This window comes from Malus domestica, chromosome 06, assembly GCF_042453785.1.
Source record: "Malus domestica chromosome 06, GDT2T_hap1".
Lineage (NCBI taxonomy): Eukaryota > Viridiplantae > Streptophyta > Magnoliopsida > Rosales > Rosaceae > Malus > Malus domestica.
This window is the reverse complement of record NC_091666.1, coordinates 22,756,185-22,782,833: the sequence shown is the minus strand read 5'-3', so window position 1 is coordinate 22,782,833 and position 26,649 is coordinate 22,756,185. Positions and strand designations below refer to the sequence as shown.

Genomic DNA, 26,649 nt, shown 5'->3' with positions numbered 1-26,649 from the left:
AGGTCGTTACATTTAAGCCGGAGCTAGCACAACTTTCTGAAATCCCAACTTAAGGAGAAAAATTCGAGCCCAGAATGTGTTGAAATAATAGTTTATTCTGATACCATAATAAACTTTATAGGCCCAACATGGTCCACCACCAACATCACCGATATTGTCTCAACTTAACCACATAGTGCTAGGTGTTGGGTTGTACCACAAAATGTCTCAATGGTATTAGAGGTGAAAAGTCTCATATATTAATTATATTATTTTGTCATCTATCCGATGTAGGATCTTATCTTCCAACATCAACCTCCTAATTTGTTCTTAACCTCAATTGGAACATAAACGAAGGTGCCTTGTTGTTTTAAGGTTCAAATGTAAAAGGCATGAACCACGTATACATTCAAAAAGTCATTGCAAATTTGACACCAAGCCAAAAACAAATTTGGAGAATATTTGATATGATGATCGATAGTGAAGTGAGAAATTACATTTTGATGTTACATAGGATTGACTCACTATTTGGACGTGGTGTTTATCTAGTTTGATCTTGAGGCCTTCCATTTAGAGACGTTCACAACAAGTAAAATTAAACATTTCTTCTAATGTTGAAATAAATCTTATGTTCGAATTCTCCCTCCCACAATAACAAAACAAAGAAAAAAGAATCGATCGAATAATCAATTTCTTTTTTAATTAACTCAGAAAACAATGCAAATTATGTATACTTGTATACATCCCATGAATTCATTGTATATCATGGATGGTGAAATTCACTTTGAGCAACACATCCACTTACCTTGTACAAAAAGAAAGAACAAAAGTCGAATAGGGTTTATAATGGCAAACAAAAATTATCACAACAATGGTTATAAGAGAGGCCTAAGTTGTAGTCTTGCTGCCTCTAGTAGTTGTTGCAGCTGACCTCTTTGACACTGCTTCCTTCAGATCATAGTAGCGGCTTCGGTGATGATCAACCAACACGCAGAGTTGCCGTATGGCCTCCCTCTTCTCCTCCCCAAGGCTCAACAAATCTTCATCCTTGTACTTTACTTCCCTCTCAAGATTTCCCACCTGACTCTCAAGTTGGCTAAACTCTTTCATTAAGTTGAGCTTCTCTCCAGTTTCCTTGCTCCCCGATGATTCCAACTCCCAAACTTTCTCTCTCAACACACGTTCTTGCTCTTCCTTCTCATTCAGTTGTGTGGTCAAGTAATCTACGTTGTGCTTTAACCGTTTGATCTTGCCAGCATTCTCTTTAACCCAAGTTTTTGCAGACTCAAGCTCCTCCGATATTTTGGCAATCTGGTTTTGAAAATTCTTGTGTCCCTCCTCAAATTTAAGCACCACTAAGTCCAATCCTTGCAATGCACTTTTCGCTGTTTCCGATATTTGCTTCATCTTTCTGTCTGGATCTTGATACGTTGCTAGCTTTTCTTTAAGATCTTCATTTTCTTTCTCGTACATCTCCTTGAACTTCTTGTAGCTCTCCTTGTTTTCGTTATGTATTTGTTCCGCTACCCTGATCCTCTGGTACAAGAGGCGCACTTTGTCTTCAAGATTGATTCGGTACTTCTCTGCTAATTCTTCCATCTTCCTTTCGGCAAATTGTACATTTAACTTAGATTGAGGAAACCAAATTTTAGCTTGTTTATGCTCCTTGTTGAACTTCTTGAAAGTTTCTTCATGTTTCTTGATAATTTTCTGCTGATCGGAAATCTTGACTGTCAAATTATGGTTTTGATTTTCCTTCTCACTCAGTATTTCCAAATACTTCTGGTTATCTCTGTCAATTTGGCCAATCTTGTCTGTCAAGTTATCGTTTAGATTTTCCATCTCAGTCAGTTTTTCCAAATAGCGCTTGTTCTGTATCTCAATCTGCAAGTCCAACTGGCTTTTCTGAGCCTGCAAGGAATCCATTTCCTGTTTCAAATTGCTGACCTGCGTCGTGAATTCAGTAAGTCGAGCAGAAGCTTCGTTCTTTCCATGCTCGCATTCTCCACGAAGAGCGTAAATCTCATCCCCTCTCTCAGTCAAAGTTCTCTCCAACCTGAAAATTCTAGAAAGAAGACTTTCATTTTCCTGTCTCAACTTGCTGTTCTCATGGTTTCTGTTTTTAATCTGCTTTTCCACATTCCTTTTTTTGTTGCGTAGAGAGTTCACTTCCGATTCCAAGTCATTCAATTTCACAAGAAAACTTCCTTTTTCTTCCATCATTTTCCTCTCAACCGTGTCCTTTTTTGTTAATTCCTCTCTCAGAATTTCCATCTGTTGCAGATGATTGGAGATTTCTTTATTCTTCTCATCCAGTTGTGCTTGTGATTCAATTTTCTGCTGGTGCAGGATCTTCAATTCCTTCTGCATTGCATTGACCTGCTCACTTAAGCCTTTGACTTGCGTCGCTGATTCATTTTTCTTACTCACCATCTGTTTCTCCATTTCACCTTTTTGCGCACACAACGAATCAACTTCCTGTTGCATATTTTCGGCATGTGTCATCAAGTCTGAAATTTTCGACGCTGAGCTCTCCTCATTTTCCTTGAGTTTGTTCTTGAAATCAGATAATTCATCCTCTCTTTCTTTTAAAACTAACTCAAGTTCCAAAATTCGCGCATGTAGTCCGATATTTTTATCTCCTAGCTGTTTAGCTTCAGCAGATTTACCTTCTTTCCATGCTTCCAAATCTCTTTTCTGGCTGCATAAGGATTCCAACTCCATTTTAAAGCCTGTTAACTGTCCCTCTAACTCTTTTACCCGAGCTGAGGAATGATTCCCATGAGCCTCATGCGCTTCGACAAGAGCTGAGAGTTCTCTTACTTTTTCATCCTTCAGATCATTGTCTACAATTTCTGATTGTTTTATTTTTCTCAATGCTGCCAAATATTCTGAATTTATCGCCTCCTTTTCTCCATTTTCAGAGACCGATTTTCGCTTCAGATCACCAGATCCTTCGGAATATTCGTTCTTAAGTTCATGCTTGATGCTGTCAGCTCTTTCCAATCTGGCATTGTTACCTTCAACGTCTTCTGAGGAATAATATTCGGAATCTGAGCTTGGGGGAGACATGGAAAAACCTTTTTGTTCTTTCTTGCCATGAACGATTCTCCCAGACTCTCCTACTAGATGATCATATAAAGCATATAGTGACTGGTACTGTTGGTAGAAGTTCTCAATGAGTGCAACAAGTTCCGACTCTTGCTTCAAATCTTTTCGGTTTACATCCTTCTTCCCTTGGTCTTCGATTTTTATAAGCTTGAAGATCCTTGTCACATTGTTTTCAATTTCTGCAGATAACACAAACTTCTCTGAGAAAAATAACTTCAACATCAAATGAAGTGGGAACAAAAAGGAATAACATATTGATCGACTCTCGAATTCGGGGAGAAAACTCTTAAATTTGACAAATTTAACACACAACCAATGCATCCGAATTTTCATATTATCACATAATATTTAGGGTAACAATTTTTAATGGTTTCCTTGCGCAACAAGCAGACTGCCATAATTTTATAACCCTAGATAAGGCATGCAAGATCGCATCAACACGAAAAAACAAAAACAAGATAAAAAAAACGATCAATTCCAGAAAATCGTACTCAGTTATGGTCTTTTCTTCATGGCATTGCAGAAACAAAAATTTGCAAATTCCGTAAAAATAAAAAGTCTGTTTCGGGATCCACGGATCGAATGAGCGACCGGCATTTTAGTCGAAGATCAAAGGTTGAGAGGAAAGAAGTTTACACCTGTTTTAGTCCTCTTCAGCCGCTCAGTTGTTTCAGGATCAACATGATTATTAAAGGACTTAGCTAGCTCTCTCCAGCGATGTTTTATCATCTCTATTTTGGATACTTCAGCAAATACTCAAAACTCACCACACACAAACACATTTCTCCATCCGTCTTGCTCGCAACATATCTAAGACCTGAAAATCAAACAAGAACAAGATTCAAACAAAATAAAAAATCTCATCAAATAAAAGTGAAGAAAAATTAACATAATCCGTATCGAAAAGCTAGGAAGTAAAATGCTCTTACGAAATTGTATGTTGTGATTAGAGAGTAAGATTGACAGAGAAACACTTACGGATTATTAGTTCTTTACCATTAGAGTAAATTGTACAAATGGTCCCTCAACTTTAATCAAATTGGAGCAATGGTCCCTCAACTAAAAATCCATTACCATTGGTCCCTCAACTTATCAAAATGTGTAGCTATAGTCATTTTCATCAATTTTGTCAAAATTTTGTCAAAATAAGCTATGTTGGAATGACCATTTATATAATTAGGGTCCCTTAACTCATCAAAGTGTATAATTATGGTTTTTTTCGTCAACTATGTCAAAAAATTTGTCAAAACGAGTTATATTGGAAGGACCATTGCTACAATTGGGTTAAAGTTAAAGGACCATTTCTCCACTTGAATTAAAGTTCAGGGACCAATGATAATGGATTTTTAGTTAAGGGACCATAGCTGCACGTTTTGATAAGTTGAGGGATCAAAGGTAATGAATTTTTAGTTGAGGGACCATTGCTCCAATTTGATTAAAGTTGAGGGACCATTTGTACAATTTACTCTTACCATTATAAGCATTCTATGGGTTGGTGATTCTTCAAGTTCCACTAAATATTTCTTTCATCGAGTTCAAAGTTATAGCATTTATTTCATCAAGTAGCGCAGGCAATCGTAATGGCAGGGTCAACTAAAGATTTAGTAAGTAAAAGAAAAATTAAGACACTAAAGATGGAAATCACAAGTACATTTTAACGATGTAGAATTTTCCGTGTTGAACTCATTGAAAAATCTCACTTCTACTTAATTTTCTTCAACTTTGATCTCATTGATCAACAAAGTTGATTGTTTAGGGCATAATAGTCCTTTATAGCTTAAACCTAAAATCGAAACGATTTACCAAATCTTATACTAGAAACTTTAAAGTCTAAGCTCTTAATGATGATTCTACTCGATTTTCTTCAACTTTGATAACATTTATTGACACGGTTAATTATTTTAGGGCATATAATTGTCTTTTAGCGCTCAAACCAAAAATGGAAGGAATTTACCAATTTCAATTCTCGAAATCTATTGTGTAAGCTCTAAATAACTTTCTACACCCTAAAAAGACAATCAAAGTTGAACAAATTTGAATAAAAGTGAAATTTTCTCAACTCATCTTTGTTTTGCACAGGAAAACACTATATTTATATACACAAACAATAAAATAACATATGAGAATAACCTTTACGTTTCCCAACAAAAAACAAATAGAGTAGTCTTCCAAAAAAAAAAAAAGCAAATAGAGTAAATTTGCCAAAATATTAAGTTCTTTTTCCAAATTAGACAATGAGGAGCCTTATTTATTGATATTATATTTCATTTGTCTATTTTTTTTAAACATACAATATGATAATTATATTAAATTCATCTAAGTTACGTAAATGGCGAAAAACAATAAGTAAATGATAGAATCACATCAAAGAGTAACAAGAAATGGAAATATTTTTGTTTTCTGAAATCCTATTATATAAACAATTATTGAATCATGCTCCTTAGCTCATATCAGACTGTAAGATAAAACCAAACAAAAAAAAAAATTTCTCGAATTGGAACTAGAAAATCTTTAAAGTAGAACACACAGTAAAAATAAATCAAATAAAATTATCTTGAATAATTTATCCACAAAAATTACCTGAAACTGGAATGTCATTTTCACCTAGCGGATCAATTTTATCTGAGCTCAGATGATCTAAAAAGAAATATTTCGATTGCAATTGGAGCAGAATTTAAGATCTTTTTCCCTCAAAAACCAAAAAATAATGAAAAAAAAAAAGCAGGATTTTGGGAGTTAAAAATTGAAAAATGGGAAAGGAAATAACTGTAATTTCCTTGGGTTTTTTTTACTGGTTATTCTTGTGTCCAACACCTACCTTTGTGGAGAACCAAAAATTGGCGCTTCTTTCGATGAAAATACCTTCTGATTTTCCAAATATTACAACGGAAACCATTGGAAATCAACGTCTGAGATTCGCGCTAACTCGGGACCAAAAAGGCTGACACTTGGCATAATTTGGTACTCGCTCTGTAATTACCACGTGCGGTATTTCCTGCCTTCTTACAGAACATCGCGGGGATTGATTGACGGCTAGATAAAGTGATTAACTTCGAAACCCAGGTCCACGTTGCTAGGTTTTAGGATTTTTTTTTTTTTTGGTTTTTTAATTTGTTTTTAATTAAATCAAAATTATGATTGTGGAACTTTAACGAAAAATTTCTAGTACTGTTCATTTTAATGAAAAATTTTATTTTTACACTAAAAATTCAATCTTGATATTATTCACTTTATCCTTTATTTTGTTCTTATAATTAAAACTCAAAGTTTTCAAACTTTTTTCATTAATTTTTCTTAATTTATATGATGCGGATGTCTATCTCACATACCAATAGTATACAATAATGGTACAAATAAATAATATGAATAACATCATTATTTTAACTTCATAACATTTCTTAATTATAAATTGTCGAATGTCATAAGCCCGTTTTTCCTGATGGTTTTATCGTGTGAATCATTGTCAATAGTTTGAGTATTGACCTTTGGGCACCTGAGGTATCTATCAGTGTGGGAGTTTAGGTATCCTATATGCCTAACTTTTTTATGATCATTAATAATATAAACCAGATTTATGATTAGCGGCCAATTAAATAGACATGGAACATGTGATTGCGAGTGTAACACATGGGAGATTAATCGTGACGGAATGACTCAATGATTGATGACAAATTTTAGGTTTGTATTCCACAAAGCACGTACTGAGTCCGATTATTAATGAATCACACAATGATGGCCATGAAGAGATTGCCTTTGTAAGTCTTCCTCGCCCTTGAAAGGGTGGACTGCCGTGACGAAGTCACTAGCTGATCGACCTTTTAAAAAATAGAAAAGAAAAAGTAACACATAGGAGATTTGGGTGATTAGCCTCACTTAATTCAGTTTTAATGTCCAATTTTCAATGTCTATATGCGTACTGTAATAATTATGTGGCCATAAAAATTACATTCTATTTAAATGTCAAACTCAATGGGAAAGGAGGAAACTCTGAAATCTCTTTTTTTTTTTTTTTTTTTTTTTGAATCTAGTGTCTCCGGGGCTTTGACCCGACTACTCACTAGGCCACCCGCCTGACCCCACAACATTTGGTAGGCAAGAAACTCTAGCAATTGCTAGGTGGGTACCTTGAGAGGTGTCGAACCCCAGACCTCTTGGTAACAAACCAAGGGTCTGACCATTAGACTAAACACTCTTAGGTAACTCTGAAATCTCTTTGGTTGTTTCAAAATCACTTTCAAACAAGTCGTAATGATTTATAAATCACTTTCAAACAAGTCGTAATGATTTATAAATTAAAATTTTGATAAAACAAAATGATATCGAATTCTTTATTTATCATATTTAAACTTAAGACCTCTCACTTACAACAAAGATAAATGGTAGACTGTAGTGGTACCAAATGACAAATTTTTTTACATCAATAAGAGAATTATCTAGGGGTGGATTTTTTTTGCCAAATTACCGTGCCAACCGTGCCATACCGATTTTGTGCCAATTGGTAATGGTACGGTGTTGTACCACACCGAAATTTCATGGTACGATATTCGTAATGGATACCATTACCACGGTATTACCGTATCATATCGAAAATATAATATAATATATAATATATAATTATATAATATATTATTTATAATATTCCAATAATTTGAAAATAAAACCGTACTTATATTAGCTTTGTTGTTGGTGACTTTGATCTCTTGAGTTGATGGAAATTAAACACAAAAGAGTTCTCAATTCTTTCACAAATAGCCATGGGTATCTTTGCCCCACTTCTACAGTTGCTAGTGAAAATGCATTTAGCCTAGGGAGGAGGGTTGTGGACCCTTTTAGGGCATCACTGACTTCTAAAATAGTAGAGGCACTAGTGTGTACTAGTGATTAGCGGATGAAGTAAACTTCTACAAGGAACCAATAGAAGATATGCTTCAAATTTACAAGGAAATTGAAGAAATGAAAACAAGTAAGACATGCTTTAATTTTTTTGTAGTAAATTTGTTATTAAATGGTTTTCACCTTTAATTCTTCTTGCTACTAATATATTTTCTTTGATTTTACTGTAGACTTGACACAATTGTTTGTAATGTAGACTTGACACAAGCACAATCTTCTACAAGTTCAATACCTTCTCCAAAAGCTTCGACATCTCAAGCTTGAAGAATTGGTCAGTGAATTTTACTTTTTGAAGTTTAGTTCCAATCTTCATTTGGTTTGAAACTTTAACTTTTACTTAGATTGTTAACTTCTATTTGTTATGGTTCGTAACTTTTATTTGGGTTGTAAGCTTAATTTCATCATGAATCTTAATCATTTGAATTATTGTATGTGAATTGTGAATGATAAATAATAGATGAATTTAGACTACAATGTATGAGATAAAGATACAAATATAAAGTGTGCCCTTGAATTGGGTTAAAAAAAAACAAAAACAGATTTTGTCACAAAACAAAGTGGCAATTACCATTGGCATACCATGCGAACAGAACTATTTGGCAATACTAAACTTCGATATACTGAAAGTTTGGTACGGTAATGGTAATAGATTTTGCCAAACTAAGTTTGGTACGGTAATTGATACGAGGGTTTTGGTACGGTAAAAAGAGTTTCGTTAGACATTCTCTCTATCACCATCAAGCATGGTTTCTCAAAATCAAGATGATCATCAGCCAAGCAACCATTTTGCTCAGCACGACGCTTTTTCTCTGTATTTACACAGTACACGAAACTACAAAATGCAAAAACTTACTAGTCCTCATCGGAAGACACCTTTTGCCTTTTCCACTTGTAGGCCGCTTCCAATATCTTGAGATTTGTCGTCTGAGCTTCCTCTGGGAACATGTAATCAATGTACTCCTCATACCTGCCAAGTCCCAACACAGATCAGTTGACATGTGGAAAAACGAAATGAACTCGCCAAATGGAATTGAACACTTTCAGTAACTAAAAGATTCTCTACAGTGAGATGAATAGATATTTAGAAATGAGAAACGAATATAAAAACTTAGGAACATAAAAAAACAAGCGAGTTGATCGCATACCCAGCAGGGCCGTCTTCAGTCATTATTGGCCTCCTCTTCTTCAGTTTCTTTGGAAGCTTAGATTGGACTAAGCTAACATCACCCAAGTCTCCAAAGCTAGCCTCCATATTCAACCATTCTTCCAGCAACATACCTCTTTCTTCCTTCAACTCGGGTGCCGAAGTTCTAAAATAGTTAACAGCTTTCTCAAAAACCCCTGGTGAAGCCAAAAAAAAAAAAAAAAACACAAGGGTTAGATATTCTCAACTGTAAAGGAATATAAATTAGACAACTCTCAATTACTATTCTATCTAGTAACAACTGCTTACTTCGAGCACGCAGAAGACATTGTTTCTTTTGTTCAAGGAGATAATCCGGGGCTTGATCTTCGGACATATCTGAATCCACAACATCTTGCACCATAGCAGATGCCTCAAATTTCGCATAACTGATCCACACCTTGAGGTGTTTTGTCCGGTCTAGGAGTCTCTCGTAAAGTTCTCTAGTTCTCTCAAATTCACCTTCCGATATTTCAAAGTCAATGTATGCCTGTTATCAAATTATCGATCAAATTAGTAACAAATATAATGTTGTCATCTGAACCTGTAGTGCATAACTTAATAACATCAGCCGTAGCCAACAAATATATTTGTCATAGATTTTCTAGAAAGAATCACTGTTGGTATACCGAGTAGCTAGGAACATGTTCTCCATATCAAAACTAGCTTTAGTGATAAATCAATCAGAAGAAAGGATATACAATGAAAAACACTTTGATACAACAGAGAATAATAGGTGTGCTGCACGGTATTGCTTCTGCTATTTCTTCGAATTCAAGTTTTCAGAGTCAAGAATTATAACTATGCATGGCACTGGTGCAACTAAAATCTATGGTATATTATACCATATGTAATGAAACATCATAGAAGAGTACAAAAGTGCAGAAAAGGTTGATATATTCCATAAGAAACTATCAAAATTCAAACAATCAAAGTTGTCTTAGAAAGAAGGATGTTCCTGTGTCTTACCTTCCACAACAACTCAGGCATGTCAAGTGATGGCTGGGCAATGGCAAGTTCAAAAAGCGACCTGGTTCGTTCTGTCTCGCATAAAGATTGCTCTAACTCTGCATACTTGGTCCACGCATAACAATTTTCTGGGGACCACTCCAGATACTTTTCGTACAACTTCCGACATCTATCCATATTCCCAAGGTTCAGCTCAATCTCAATATACTTCTTAAATATCTGTTTTAGGGAAGCATATTATGAATACTAGCTATACATTTTGACTTGTTAAATGAACTTTTAAAATGAGTATGTGTATTAGCTAAAGATACATTACCTTATCTTTGGGTGCCTTTCCTATTGCATTGCCAAGGATCTGTCGTGCACCCTTGAGATTCAGCTGCCGTATCTCAAACTGGGCAGCGAGAAGCCATATTTTTGCAAACGAAAACTTCTGGTGAGGAATCAGATTAAGGCACTCCCTGGAAGAATTTCTAGTTATTGAGAAATCTGTTCGAAGTATTTAGGATGTGTCCATATGCCAACTATGTCAAAGGTAACAAATGTAAACTTATACTGTGAATCCTTGTTTTAATTTGCATGAATATTTTCACCAAATAACCGCAATATGCATTGCAAAATCTCCAAAGTGTAAACCATCAAATTAGTTGGTGCAACAAAGAGATGTCTAAAAAACTAATACAACAAATCATGATGTACTACAAAAAAGCCGAAAGCTCATCAGTCCACTATCATGATAAACTAAAATGGTACATATAATATAATAACACCAAAAATATAACTTCATACCCAAATTGTTCAAATAAAACATTAGTTTTCTTTTCACCCAAAAGAAAAAATTAGTTTCGTTGGGTAATAGTTTTCAAGCTTATCCACATACACATTCAGTTAAACCTTTTTTCAGTCCCAGTGTACTGTAGCAATTCATGTACCGAGAAAGATGAACAAGATTTATTTCCAATTTTATACATAAGTATTTATGCATCAATATTGATCTGAATAGTAGTTAAAGAAAAATATGTCAAGAACAAAACAATCTTCAGGTACGTCAACAAAACATAGCTTAATAAAATGACGAATACCTGTACACATCTCGAGTACGTTCCATGTCTTCAGCATCAAGCTCCTCGTAGAGTGCATAGTTAATCCTAACATTGCAAAAGAAACAAACAATCAGCAACATATTATTCAAACAAATCAAGCCACATTAAAGTCAAAGCATTAGCACAGTCGCTAACTAACCAAGGCTTAGTATATGTACCACGTACCATAAATAAATGTATCGTTGCCAATATCGCTTCTCCGGAGCCGGAGGAACATTAGCAATTGCTCGCTCGTAAACTTCTCTAATTCTATCCTTATTCCCTGCACTCTCTTCTAGCCTTATATAATCAAACCATGCATCATAATTACGAGGGTTCTTCCTAACCTCATCTTCATACTGGAACCTCCTCTTTCCCACAATTGCATCTTCAATCCCTTGCCTATCTCCATACTGCTTCTCGAAACCCACAAACTTCTTATATAAGTCATCGGCCCTTCCTTTGGGTATATGATCAAGTGCAAACTTATAAATACACCTTGCTCGATCAGTTTCTTTGCACCGCTCTTCGAATTCAGCGAAAGCCACAAATAACTGCTCAGCCTCCTCATCATCGGCTAGAATCTCCACTGCTCTCTCATATACATTTCTTGCCCTCGCGACCTCACCATTCTTCATCTCAAACTTGGCAAACCGAATCCAAGCACCAACTTTTGGATGACATTGTACGAACCGCTCAAAAATCGCTCTAGCACGCTCCACTTCATTATAGCGAAGCTCAAACTTGATAAAGGAGAGCCAGCCTTGCTGGTCCGGCATCCAATTCATCCACCTCTCATATATCTGTCGAGCACCAGCCACATTCCCTATAATCTCTTCCATGTGAATGTACTTGTACCAGAGCTGGTCAACTCTGGGTAAGAGCGTAACAGCACGGTCCCACACATTTCTCGCATGGTTAATGAACTTGTTCTTCATCTCCACCTCCGCATACTTGAGCCACAGGGTGTGGTTTCGATAATCGACCTCAAGGGCACGCTCCCAAACCGAGCGAGCACGCTTGAAGTCCTTCTGGGACTCCTCCCACTGTGCATACTTGATCCAGACACTGACATTCCACCTCACACGCCGGATTAGGTCCTCGAATTCTTTGCGCTTACGGAGACGGTAATCAGCAAGCTCAGTGGGATCAGTTATCTTCTGTTTGGGAGGTCGAATTTCAGCCTCCTGACGCTCACGTGCCTCCCGAAGAATTTGCTCTGCAGTGATTTGGACGGGGGCTGGGGTTTTGTTCTTAACCCTAGTGGGTCGTGGGAGTTTGACCTCAGTGTCCTTTCGGGTTAGGAACCCTAGGGAAGGGTCTGCGTCCTTGTAGGAGCCCATGGCTAGGGTTTTTTCGCCTGGAAAACAGTACAACCCAGTCAAATTCTAGCAATTCTCGATGCTTTTCAAATTTTGAACTCCAGAAAGTGATTCCAAATCTCAAAAACGAAACGTGAACTTTGCTAATTCCAATTGCAGAAGTAATTTCAAAGTTTTAACATGAAATTTAATCGAATTAACTGAAACTTGATAATTTAGAACAAACTGGAATCAGAGAATTTAATCACAGATTTTAAGTTTTTACCTGGAATTCGGAAGAGAAATCTAGCAGTTGCGGAATGCGAGGTCGCTGGAGAAATGAGAGGGAACGGCTATTAGGGTTTTGAAATTAGAGGAATTGGGAATTTAGGGTTTGGGAAATAGAGGGAAAGGGGTGCTCGTGGAGGAGACGATGGGGATTGGAATAGATGCGCGCATAAAATTTCGTGGGTAAACGTGTTGGGGTTATTACTTGGGCCGGGTCCTTCCGAATCCAAATATAATTCGGGTTTCTAGAATTACGTATTTTTATAGAGGACTTAAGAGCAAATTAGAGATGCATGTGAAACTTTTACAACTCCGACGACATATTCGTTGAAATATTTCAAGATGGCAAACAATTTTGCTCCAGTGAAAAATTGTAGAACTTTCCTCTACGAGTCTTTCCGGTTTTTGGAGAAGATAGATAACTGTGATTTACCACTGTGGAGCCAAAAATAATCAAGTAAATTATGGAGACGACGTGTGGATTTTTGGGTAAAAAGACAAAATTACCTTTAAAGCACACCGAAATTCTCACGCGCATGCAACGGACAATAACGGCTCAATCGAGGTCAAAAGTGATCAAAATGGTATTCTTTTAAAACCCTCTCATCACTTCTCATCAAATCCTCACCCACAAGATAACTCTGAATTATTTTTTTCAAATTAGGATTAATTAGCAAATTAATTGCAAGATATTATATCTTACAATCAATCCCACAAATCAACCATATATGGCCGGTCCTAATTCTCCTAATAGGGCCGGCCACACCCCTATATATAGCCTCTCATTTCTCCAAAAACTTAAGTTCAATTTTCTTCTAAAATTCTCTAAATTTCTCTAAACATTTTTATCTCAAATTCTAACTTTGGCATCGGAGGCCCCCCCATTCATCGTGGGTACGTAAGGCTTTTGACCTTGATCTTAGGTGTTAATTATTTTACAGGTGCATTTTCATCCAAGAAGAAGAAGGTAGAACTTTACATCCACAAATTGGTGCTTTCATTGAGAGTCTTGATTCACACTCTCGTAGAAGACTCTTGCATTCAAGGTTTCTAATTTTTTGTTCATTCGTAGATTTTTCATACGTTCTTATTTCTAGAATTTTTTATAAAAAAATTATTTGAATAAATGTAAAAGAAAAGTACAATGACAAGAGATTCAGAAATCACGACGAACAGAAATTCCAATATTCAAGAATTTGGACCACGACGATCTACGAGGCTCAACATGGTAATGAGTGAAGCGGCACCACCCCCACGGGGTACCACCGTAGTAGCCACCGTAGCAACCACCACTGCAGCCACCACCTTGGCAACCCTCGGCGTGGCCCACACCTACGGGGAATGAATCACTTTGCAGCCGCAAGCCCAAGCCCATGCCACCTTGCAACAGCGAGCCTAGCCCCGCGCCACAAGGGAACCCAGCTCTGCCCAAGTTGAACAAGCCTAGAATCAGGCAACCACGGCATGAGAAGCAGCCCAAGCATCGCGGGCCCAAGGCCATCACGAGCCCAATCCACTACAAGGCCATCACGAGCCCAATCCACTCCAAGGCCGAGCCAATGACCAGAGGGCTTAAGCCGTGCCACTCCAAACTTCATAAGCCCAAGCCCAGAATGAGTCAACCCAAGCCACGACCCGACGTAAGCTCAACACGCATCCGAGCCGAGCCCAAGCCCAACTCCCACACGTGCCGTATGTGGAGCAGCATACTCTCATGGCCTAGCCCACTTCGGTGGTGTCCCAAACAGCCCAAATAGGGTCGACGATTGAACCGAAGACATTTTCACCCTATTTCTCTGTAGATTTGACATTTCCCAACTCAAATCCCGCCTAGAGTCTACCACACTTCCATTACTCAAGGAGACGCATTTCGTCCAAACTCTTCCAACCTAAATGGAGAACAACACTTGTCTCGACAAGTTATAGAATTGAAAAGCGCCATCACACAACATATGACCTTGGTGAATCAGCTCATGCAGCGCACCAAGATACAACGTGCCCCTGACGAGGTGTCCCGGACATAGGCAGACGAAGAACCTCTCAAGTAGCATCCTGGCAAGCAACCACTCGACCAGCCACGAATTGAGCGTTCTGGCAATGTACACTTTTGACTAGGCCCTTGAAATAGCGTATACTCTCGTCTTAGTGCGTGAATGAGCGTGCATTCTTGGTTAGGCCTACGGGCGAGCATACACTCACGGTTGGGACCACACTTCGATAATTAACATGAACAACCTTCAAAATGAAGTGCTCATTCGATGCTAGGCCCGCAAGAAGCATCATTCACCTCACATCAAAGTAGGTAGAATGAATGATGGAGAGAATCAGTCACTCAATCCAGCTCAAGTTCGACCAGCAGCCTGCGAGGAACTCACTCGTCTGCTAGGGATGTATCACATGCACCGCTGATAGGAGCATATTTATGCGACTGAGTTAGCTTGTTCTCATGCATTTATGTTGTTATTCCTTAGTAGTTTTAGTGTTTAAAGTCATTTTTGTGCAATTTCAGGTTCTAAGGACAAAGTATGCAAAAATGTGCATTTTGGAGCCTTTTGGAGCCTTTTGGAGCAATTTTGGGCTTGGAATAAATATCAAATGCTTGGAACTAAAGGAATGGACGAAATTGAAGACCTAAAGATGAGGATTCCTACTTGAAGTAGGAAAGTTAAGCCAAGGTTTCCTATTTTTGTTTGATCTTTCCTAAATCCTAAATGTCCCTAAATTCCAGCAACATTGAAGGTTTCCTATGCATTTTAGGACACAAATTAAGGGTTCCTTGTACCATAACAAACCTTTGCCGTGCACTCCATCCATGTTTAATTCTTGCATCAATCATTACTTCACTTTCACTTTTGAATCATTTCAACACCACTCCATTTTACCCATGCTTTGCACACCACTCCATTTTACCCATGCTTTGCATCATTACTTCACTTTCACCTTTGAATAATTTCAACACCACTCCATTTTACCCATACTTTGCATCATTACTTCACTTTCACCTTTAAATCATTTCAACACCACTCAACACCACTCCATTTTACCCAGGCTTTGCATCATTACTTCACTTTCACCTTTGAATCATTTCAACACCACTCAATTTTACCCATGCTTTGCCTTGCACTTCCTCTATAAAAGGAAGTGTGTGTAACATAAATTGAGTTCATACTTGGTTAGATCATTCACTCCCATTTCAACACAACCTTCATCCAAACACATCCATTCATCTTCACATCCATTCCTCCATACAAACAAACCTTCAAACACTCACCAACACCTTGTGCCGTAGCAAAGGAAGGGAAGGAAAGTGCTTGGACGTGCTTGCTGTCCAACTTGGATCATTTGAGCGTTTAGGTGTTTTCTTTCTTTTGTTTCTAATGTTTAAATTCATTTCCTTTTGTTTTGTTGTAAATATGAGTGGCTAAACCCCTCTTGGCTAGGGGTGATTTCAAAGCCATGATTATGTGTGCAATATAATTTGATAAATTCCAGTTATGAACTCTTGAATCGTGAATGCAATTGGCTTAACTATTTGATTGATAACTTATTTGTATTTGTTAATTAAGGGTCGACACTTAATTGGCATGCATAAATCCGTTGCTAGAATATAAGGAAGTTTCACATAATCGTTACAAACTTATATTCACATGTAGTGAAGGTCGCTTATAAACGATCGCGTTAAGTTCAATTCCTAGCATGAGTGACATGATGTCATAGTTGCAAGTGCTTTGTCAATGCTTATGATTTTCATTAAACGTAATGATCTTTGATTGTATCTCTATTATGATGTCATGTAGGGAACTTCAGAAGAATGTTTTGGGTTGTCGAATGATGTCATCCAATCCAATAAAACAAGGAAAATCTGAGAGTTAACTAGTGATGTCACGGTTAATTTGGAGTATTGTCGTTCATAATTCAATGAAGTAGTAACTGGAAATCAAGTTATTTGCATACATGTCATGTGTGGAGAAAAAGCCTCTAGCTATCGCATCTATCATCTTATTTCTCACATTCATTTTACAATTTATCTAGTTTTTCATACTTGTTTGTTTGTTTCAACTTCATCCAAATCAAAACCCCCCTTTTAGTTTCTTGTTTCAAAGTGTTTCAAATCTGTTTTAGTTTGTGTTTTTAAGTGTTTTGATTCAAGTAAAAGTCAATTTTCGTCCAAAGTCATTCCTAGTGTCTAGTTTAAGTTTATTTGGTTGTTTTAAGCTGTTTTGAGTATTTTAAGGTTGCTTTGAGTCTTGTGAGTCTTGTTAAGTGTTTTTAAGTTTAGTTTTATGTTTTTGAGTCAGTTTAGAGGTTATTAGCAAGCCCTCCTGATCCCCGGTCCAGAACGATCCCTACTTATACTTGTACTACAATTGTCAAAAGAGGGTTAAATTTGTGTGTTAAGAGAATTTTCGCACCAACCGCAACCATGGCATAGATGAGTCGAACATATACAAGAGCAACCTAGACCAGCAGGTTAAGAACAAGGGCAGCCGAGAGCTTCGCTACCCCCAACAAAGGCAAATTCAGGAAGAAGTAGATATGCTCTTGACCAAGCGATTGGGTGATTTCCAACGCAACGTGGTCACTAATGAGGCGCTACGACGGGATATGACCAACATGAGCAGGTTACCCTTCACAGACAAGATTGAGCAGGCAGAGCCTCCACGTAAGTTTAGCATGCCACATTTCACATTCTTCAAATGAGATAGAGACCCGGAGAGATACTTGAAGCACTACTTTAAGCGCAATGATCCTCTATCAAAACAACGACATTCTCATGTGCAAGATATTCACCATCATTTTACAAGGCGAGATGTAAGATTGGTTCTACACCCTGCTGTCATAATCCATTCGGAGTTTTAACAAACTTTCTTTGGTTTTCACCAAAAAAATATTCATCTTATCGCTTGATCAAGAAGAAGTCTGACCACTTGTTCAACGTCAAGAAGAACTCAAAGGAGTTGCTTCATGACTATTGAAGAGGTTCAAAGCAGAGACAAAGATAATCGGATCCAACCATTCGATAACTAGAGTAGCCTTCCAAAAATGACTTCTAGCAAACCACCCGCTGTTCGAAAAATTGATCATGAAAGAAGATCTAACTTTGGCAGACTTTTTTGCTCTGGCAAAGAAGCATGCACTTTGGGACGAGGCTCGCCGATCCAAATTCAAGAACTTGAAGAAGTACCTGACATCACCTCCCTACTATCCAAACTGAAAGCAGCAGATGACCTATTCGCATGTTCGATGGTATTTGAAGCATCAATAAGCTCTACCATCATACGAGAAGAGCTAGGGACCCGACTACCTTCCACAATTTAAAAGCTTTTCTCGATGTGGAAACCAGCTACCAGAAATTCAAAAGCTAACTTTGGCAACAATTGTTGCAACCCGGAAGCTCAAGTTATACCTTCAGACGCACGCAGTCATCCTTATGCTGCACTATTCTGCCCAATCCAAACATGCGACGATAAAGACGTAGGCATTGGCGGGCTCTAAGTTTTTCGACAAACGCATCAACTCAGCCCAAAAGGCACACTAAGGGCAGACGATCACTAGAATGACGCACTTGGAAGCAAGTTTTGTCCTTGTCACCCCAAAAGATTCTACATAGGAGCAACATCTACCAGCAGTTGAGCACCACCTCATACTGCGCGTCACACGACCCTAGTAGACCTTTACTCCATAATTCAGCTTTAGAGTAGCCCAATACCAGCAGTTAAGCATCTCCTGCTACGTGTAACATGGCCCTAACTCCACGGCTTCCTACCGCGCTTTCACGCCTAGCCTAGGCGAAGCAACATAGCGACCCAATGACAACTCCACAACTCTCTACAACGCCTTTACGCCTAGCCTATGTGACATAATAGAGTGACCCAAACGATGCCTTGAAGGCAACCGAGCATGCCCTAGCCACACCTGCTTCACCTGATGAAGACTTCTAGAATTTGCCAGACGACGACACATCCAACTACATGAAATCGGGAGCAAGCGTGGTCCTTGACACCCCAGACGATTCGATGCTCGAGCAGGCAAACAATCTAGGCTTCAAAACATCCAACAAAGAAGCATAGTATGAAGTCCTACTAGCAGGCCTCCGAATAGCAAAAGACTTGGCAGTGAAAAAACTTGCAATTCATTCTGATTCCCAGCTAATCACCAACCAGACTACTAGGGAATACACATCAAAACATCCGAATATGGTGCAATACTTAGAAAAGGTACAAAAGCAACTAGAGGAGTTTCAGACTTACACCCTCACTCAAGTTCTGTGAGCAAACAACGCCCATGCAAATGCACTAGCCGACCTAGGCTCTGTCATCGACCACCAACTTAAACGTTATATTCTGGTGGAGTATCGAGATAAGCCAAGTATAGAGGTGGAGACAGTAGCCGAGGTGTCACAGGTTAGTACAACTCAAAACTAGCAAGATTCCATTATAGACTACTTGGTTGATGATACACTACCTATGGAAAGATTGGAGTCTAGAAAGCTTCAAACAAAGGCGACACGTTACTACATATGGAACGACATTCTCGTCTGAAGATCCTACACTGGACCACATCTCCGCTGCCTAGCGCCTCTCAACGACCTCAAGGTTTTAAGTTCAATCCATGAAGATGTTTGTGGAAATCAATCCGGAGGCCAATTCTTAACACAAAAGATTGCTGATTCTTAACACAAAAGACTTTTAATGCATGCCACTACTAGCTTACTATGTATCAAGACACTAATGAGTTAATACAAAAATATGACTGCTGCCAATACTACAAACCAGTACCAGCACTGCCTACTAGCGAGCTATACTTGTAAATGAGTCATTGGCCGTTCATGCTGTGGGCAATCGACTTGGTAAGGCCAATGTCACCAGCTACTGGGGGGCAAAAGAATGATGATCGTGGCAATTGACTACTTCACCAAGTAGGTGGAAGCATAACCCATGACAACCACAACTCAGGCAGACATATAGCACTTCATATAGAGGAACATCATTGACTAATTTGGCATCCCTCAATCCACTGTCATAGACAACGGCCTGCAATTTGTAGGCAAATATTTAGCAAAGTTATTCCAAAAATATGGCATCAAGCAACACATGTCCACGCCTAGGTATCCCAAAGTAATGAGCAGGCCAAAGCATCTAACAAAATGATTCTCGACTGCCTCAAGAAATCTCTTTTCAACAAAAAGGGAAAATGGCCAAACGAACTCCTCGGATGTTTATGGGCGTATCGCACAACCAAACGACGAGCAACAGGCGAGATTCTTTTCTCTTTGGCATTTGCTTCAGAAACAATCATTCCTTCCAATGTCATCGTGCCAAGTATCAGCACTCTACTACCAAACATCGAGCAAAATAGTAAGGAGTTGGCCACCAGCTTAGATCTGACAGAGGAGAAACGTGAAAAGACCATCACCCGCATCATAGCCTACCAGCAACAGCTCATCTCCATCTATAACAAAAGGGCCAAGATCTGATAATTCTAGCCTGGAGATCTAGTCCTAAGAATGCTCCGAAAAGATGAAAAGCCTACAATCTAAGAAAGTACCTTGCGTGACCTCCTGCTACATCAAAGCCCGAAGACTCAAGCAGCTCGATGGGTACCACCTCGCAAGCCAAGGATTATCCAGTGTTATGTAGTCCTTACCTTACAACTTAGTTTTCGTTCGTTTCATTCGTTTTCTAATGAGGAATTCAGAAGTAAGCCACATTACGCAATACGTAGAGAACCGGGCCTCAGAGAAGGAGAAGGCACATTACGCAATACACCCTATGGACGGTTGCCCTAGAACCCTAAAGCTGCTACCGAATGCACTAATGTAGCCTACGGTTTCCAGAAAACTGCCTACAGCTTGCTCTTTGAGCAGTAAGCCATTCTAAACTTATACAACCGCACATTTTTGTGAAAGGTTGTACAAGTTAGCGTGCATATACAGAGCTTTATCCACTGCCGACATGCTACGCATTCGATAAGCTTCACCTCTGCCAAGCACGGAATGATCGTTTAAATCTACACTAATTCCTAAAGTGTTGTGATACTTGCTACGTAACCCATAGAATTGGTTACATAAAAAGCAAGGGGTTCTCTCGTACCTTGCTTACGAAATTCCATACAACCACATACTTTTGATACGAAAGGTTAGCAGATTTCATAACCTAAAAATCGTTAGTATGTTGTGATGTAGGCCACACAGCTCAAAAGGATTGAAGGAAGACAAGGTTAATAGCCAAATGGTTACGCAGACTCGTCTGCTTCTGTAAGTAAGGTGTTCGGCTGCCGACCCTATGACTAACAACTTTGTAAAAGTTCTACACCAACACTTACGACTATATAGGCTACGTGGGCCTGTTTGCTTATAGAAAAGTAGCATGTCTGCCGCTGGTCTAAAGGTCAAAAGTTGGGAGTGAACAAAAGAAGCGAAGATGAAAAAAAGCGAAGGAAGCAAGTTTATTAAATTTTCTAGCAAAATTGATAAACAACTAGCAAATGTTGAGGGAGTTCAAGCAAAGAAAAAAGCAACAATGAGAACAAAGAAAATCATAAAGGCTGCCTAGAAGACTACTCTTTAGAAGCTTGGACATCCCACGACTATTCAGTCGCCACACCTTCAGCAGCCGCAACGTTCTCAGCAACGGTATCATATAGCGCTTCACCCCCGGATGCCTCAACTTGGGCACCAACTTTTCCAACTACTTCACCAATGGAAGCCTCAAAAGTAAAGGCATGTAAGTCTTCTAGAGAAATAAAGAAGGTCTCAAAGTCTTTCTTAGCAAACTTTAAGTCATATGGTTTACCAAAGAGATGATATACATAACCAAACTTGTAGAAATTGGCCTGACTCTAAACAAGCAAAGCCTCGAGTCCAGCATTCTCACCCTTTAGCTGCTCGTTCTCTTTGAGCAGACCAACACGGATGCGCTGCAGCTCATCCACTTCATTCTTCAGACTTTCGTTGATCTTCAGTGCACCTTGGAGTTCCAACACTTGGGGTTCAAACCTATCAACGATCTTGTTGAAATGGATCACTTGGTTATATGCAGCAAGCAACTCTTCATCCTTTGCATAAGCAGCAGAACAAATCTCAGAAATGGCACACTCAAGATCTTGAATTTGAGGTATTTAACATCCAATCTCATTCTCTGTATTTTCATACTTCACTTGGATCGCGTCAAGCCTAGTCTTCAAATTAACGATCTCTTGGTGAGCGGTCTTAAGCTGCACAAAAGTAGGGGTAGAGATATTAGACCCTTTCAAAGCGATGAGCTTAGATTCCAACCTCTTAATCTTCTCAGCGCAGGAATAAGCTTCAGCTACCATAGTCTTTGCCACCTTTTTGGTAACCTTGGTATCCTTTTGGTCAAGAAGCATAGACTCGACTACCAAAATTGTCGTTTTCTGCATCATAGCAAGCAAAGTCGTTCTTTTATATTCGGTCATATGCTTCACAAAGCAACTTGGGCAAATAAACCCTATAATGCCACCAATAAGCTTGGCACACGCGTTCATGTCTTCAATCAAATCTGGTTTCAAGAGCGCACAAATCTCAGCAGCCTCCCCAGAAACAGACTTGGTGGATTTCTTACAATTGCCTATGCGAGTAATCTCATCTTTCTAAGTAGGCGAATTAGTCTTAGCAGTAAGGGGAGTGGACCTTGGTGCCAGTTTAGCAGCAGAGTCCACCTTATCACTCTTCATAGTAGTAAGCTTCTCTAAAGGTGAATCAGACTTAGCTCACAACGGACATCTTGGTACAAACTTTGACACTTTCGACATGACAAAACCTTTATGCTGAGCAATCCTATCAGAAATTGTACTAGCCATTTTCGACATAGCAGGCGCCATAGACTCAGATCTAGCAGCTTTATTTTTCTTCCTATTAGAAGAAGTCAAGTTAATCACAAGCTTCTCGACAGCAGGTGGACCCTCACGAGCAATGAAGGAAGTCTTCAGTTTTTTCTCAATGGACATCTCTTAAGTAGGTTGGGAATATCTCTTTTTTCCACCTTTATTCATAGTAGGTTCCACGATAACGATTGGACAAGCCAATGCATCTGCCTTGATCCTTTTTATCTCATCTCTTGGGAGTAGCCCATCTTTTTCTCGACAAAAAGGACTAAGTAGCCAACGTCATTCACGGTACTCAGTAAAAGAGCTTAACCCATGCTGGCGTTTTCCTCATTTTTTTTCTCTCAGACCAACAGGCAGAAGGCTTACATGCCTAGCATTCCAGCAGCCCATGAGGCCCGCGACCTCGTCATTTCTCTCAATCGCCGACCTGGCTTGCATCAGGTCCAAGAGCCCAAAGGACATAGCCATGTGGCTTAACTAGCACTCCGCTTTATCTTCTCAATTCGCGATCCTAGCTGCATAGCTGCCCTTAGCTCTAACCAAGCCGAGCAGCCTAAGTAGTGGTCCCTGCCACAACACTCATCGGCCTATGCCGAGCCAACTTTTGGCCCCTACTACTCGACGTGCCACACCACCCTGATGGTTACCCCGCGACGACACTATCTAAGAAGAAGACAAGGAAAATTAAATTTTTCTTACCCTAGTGCGGCGCAGAGAAGACAAAGAAAGCAATGAAAGACGGTCCTTTGCACGGGCAAGTGTAGAAGATTGCTAGGGGATAGGAAACAAACATCTTCTACCTTTCTCTTTCTTGTAGGGTAGAATAAATTGCTCTCTGAAGTTAATTTAATCATCTATTTAAGGTAGACTTAAGTAGACTTTAGAAGTGATTTATTTTTCTTTCCTAGAAGGATCTAATTTCTAACTAATGTGGGAATTTACATCAAAATAGGACACAATCTTATGTTTCTTAAAGCAAGGGAAGATCTCTACATCTGCTGCCCTTTCCTGCAAGTAGCCCAACAAGTGTGGGGACATTTGTGGAGAAAAAAATAATCAAGGAAATTATTGAGGCGACATGTGGACTTTTGGGTAAAAAGACAAAATTTCCTTTAAAGCACACTGGAATTCCCACACGCATGCAATGGACAATAACAGCTCAATCGAGGTCAAAGGTGATCAAAATGGTATTCTTTTAGAACTCTCTTATCACTCCTCATCAAATCCTCACCCTCAAGGTAACTCCTAATTATTCTTTTCAAATTCGAATTAATTACCAAATTAATTGCAAGATATTATTTCACATAATATCTTGCTATCAATCCCACAAATCAACCACATGTGACCAGTCCCAATTCTCCTAATAGGGCTAGTCACACCCCTATATATAGCCCATCATTTCTCCAAAAACCTAAGTCCAATTCTCTTCTAAAATTCTCTAAATTTTTCTAAACAATTTTCCCTCAAATTCTAACTTTGGCATAAGAGATTCTTCGGCTAAAGCCCCCCTTTCATCGTGGGCATGTGAGGCTCTTGACCTTGATATTAGGTGTTAATTGTTTTGCGTATGCATTTTCATTCAAAAAGAAGAAGGCAGAAATTTGCATCCATAGCAACCAATTGTCCCCATTTTTAAGAAAAAAAAATATTGTAAAACTTTAGGATGTTAAATGTCCATCTTCATCTTAAAATTTAGAGTCTTCCAATCGAGAAGCAAATTCTCCTAGTATAATGAAATTGTATGTTCATTGAATTAAAATTAAGGGGACACAAAAAGCATCTTCGGAAAGATACAAGTTTGCCATGATGATGCTCCTGCTTTAATACATTAACTATTTTTGCAAAATGATGGGATCATAACTTTTTTATTTGCAGATAACACTTTAATGTAATGACGGAAATTATGTACATGATACGGGTTTGATTCTCACGAATCTCCCTCTCTTCTAACCTTTAACAATTTAACTCACTTTATTCAAAGGAATAAAAAATATTTAACTTACTAATTCTATTGTTTATTAAAAATTATTAGGCGCGTTTTAGCTCCGTTGTGCAAGCTATTCTCTTTAATAGGCCAACTTTTAATGCATGTGGGGTTCCCAAAGTAAGATGAGAATATTTTTGTTGGGTTCAAATCTTTTCTGCATCCAAAAAGCAATGTTACCTCTCTGTGGCCTTCCTAAAAATGCGACACGTGTTTACTCACTTACTAATTTTAACTCTATTAACCTTTATATTATCCCTAGACCTCTATTATCTCCTAAAATTTTGGAAAAAAAATTACAAAAAAAAAACGACGCTTGGACTCTTAAAAAATATCCCTCTGTCGCGACTCTTTTTTTTTGCTCACTTTAGCTTCCAAAATTCTCAATCTCCATGTCCAAACACTAAACCATGAAGCCAAAAAGCCATGCATAAAGAGTTGAGCACGCATAGAACAACAAAAGCTTACCCACAATTACAAGGGTTGTGATGGAATATCCATTGACTCTCCTTCAGTAAGTGACCAAGTAGAATACAAGCACAGAGAACACCGTGAAAAGGTTCATCGAAACCACCAATGTGTGCACGATTTAATTGAGCAAAAATGGGTGATCAATCAATCCAGTGCCGGCTTTGGAAAAGTCTAATAGGTTCCTTTGCACAAGGCCCCAAAATTTGAGGGGGCCCCAGAATAATTTTATATTAAATGTAGTTATATAAAAAAATATTATATAAAAATATCATACAAAAATCTAATCAACACAATAGATATAATATACATAAATAGGAGTAGGCCCACAAGGCTACTAGCTACATGCCTATAATCCCACACACCCATCAATTCCGTATGAAATTATATATTTTATTAAACTATATCTCACTTTTTTCCTTATTTTTCACGCTAAAGTCTAATCAAAGACTCAAGAGTCTTTTTTTTCTCTGACGCCTCATTCCTCCCATTACGTCCGAGTTCTCTCTCCACTGCTTTTTTCCCCCACAAACCACTAAACCCTAGTTCATAATTTCATCCAATTGAATAGAAATTTTCAAATTATGAAGACAATTCAAGTGATCAAAGTGATGCAGACTTCGATTAAAGTAAGTAATTTATAAATTTAAGTATATGAAGTTGGAATTTGAAAATTTAGATATTTCTCATTTATAATGAATTTTTTTCTTTTATACTTTTCAGGGCTAAACTCATAGAAATTAATCAAGTAATCATCACAACAAGAGGGAGCAATCGCAAAAAATACTAGACGCACACGCATTGCGGACTATCAGGTTTTATTGTTTATACTTACTATAATTTAATTGTGATCTTGTTTGAGATATGAAAGATGGCACCTACTAGAAAATATTCATCTGGCTACTTGAAGCGTCAAAGAAAAAGAAGGGTTGAACAATTGACTCAGTCTAAAAAAAGAGCTATTGATAGGTTTTTTGTTAAAGAAAAAGAACCACAAAGTTCAGTGGATGATTTAGTTAATGAATAACACATTGACAATGAGAAATTAGTTGATGATTTGGGCCATGATGAAATTGATGACATTCTTGAAGAGAATGATAATTATGAGGCTGCTCCTAATTCCTTCACTGGACAACCGAGTGAGTCCATTCCCTCAAACATTTATGATCCTCAAATTTGGGATAGTCTTGATCCTCAAATTTGGGATAGTCTTGATCCTAAATGGATTGATTTGTTAGCAGAAAAATGTCATGTAAAAGATCTATCAATTGAGAAAGGTCCTAAATATCAATTTAATAGGCGTTTTAATGTAGCCTTTTACACTGGATACTTGTCCAATGGAGAGAAACGTGATAGAGATTGGCTAGTGTATTCAAAAGATATTGATAAAGTATTCTGTTTTTGTTGCAAATTGTTCAAGAAAAGGCATCTTAAAGGTCAATTAGCAAATGAGGGCTATAAAGATTGGACACATCTCAGTGTGAGGCTTAAAGAGCATGAAGTCAGTTCTGATCACATCTCGAACATGACCACTTGGATTGA

General features: G+C 38.2%; 2 protein-coding genes across 2 annotated transcripts; both read right to left on the bottom strand.

The window, feature by feature from the left end:
• Window positions 1–662: 662 nt before the first annotated feature.
• Window positions 663–5,847, bottom strand: LOC103454626 (COP1-interactive protein 1). Its single transcript, XM_008394219.3, has 3 exons — window positions 5,671–5,847; window positions 3,729–3,907; window positions 663–3,269 (listed from the first exon to the last, which is right to left on the bottom strand). The coding sequence occupies exons 2-3, from the start codon at window positions 3,817–3,819 to the stop codon at window positions 868–870; spliced, it is 2,493 nt and encodes an 830-aa protein (XP_008392441.3). The 5' UTR covers window positions 3,820–3,907; window positions 5,671–5,847; the 3' UTR covers window positions 663–867.
• Window positions 5,848–8,673: 2,826 nt separating this feature from the next.
• On the bottom strand, window positions 8,674–13,009 carry LOC114825680 (uncharacterized). Its single transcript, XM_070823563.1, has 8 exons — window positions 12,805–13,009; window positions 11,404–12,577; window positions 11,218–11,283; window positions 10,452–10,596; window positions 10,136–10,354; window positions 9,437–9,656; window positions 9,129–9,324; window positions 8,674–8,950 (listed from the first exon to the last, which is right to left on the bottom strand). The coding sequence occupies exons 2-8, from the start codon at window positions 12,558–12,560 to the stop codon at window positions 8,836–8,838; spliced, it is 2,118 nt and encodes a 705-aa protein (XP_070679664.1). The 5' UTR covers window positions 12,561–12,577; window positions 12,805–13,009; the 3' UTR covers window positions 8,674–8,835.
• Between the last annotated feature and the right edge of the window lie 13,640 nt (window positions 13,010–26,649).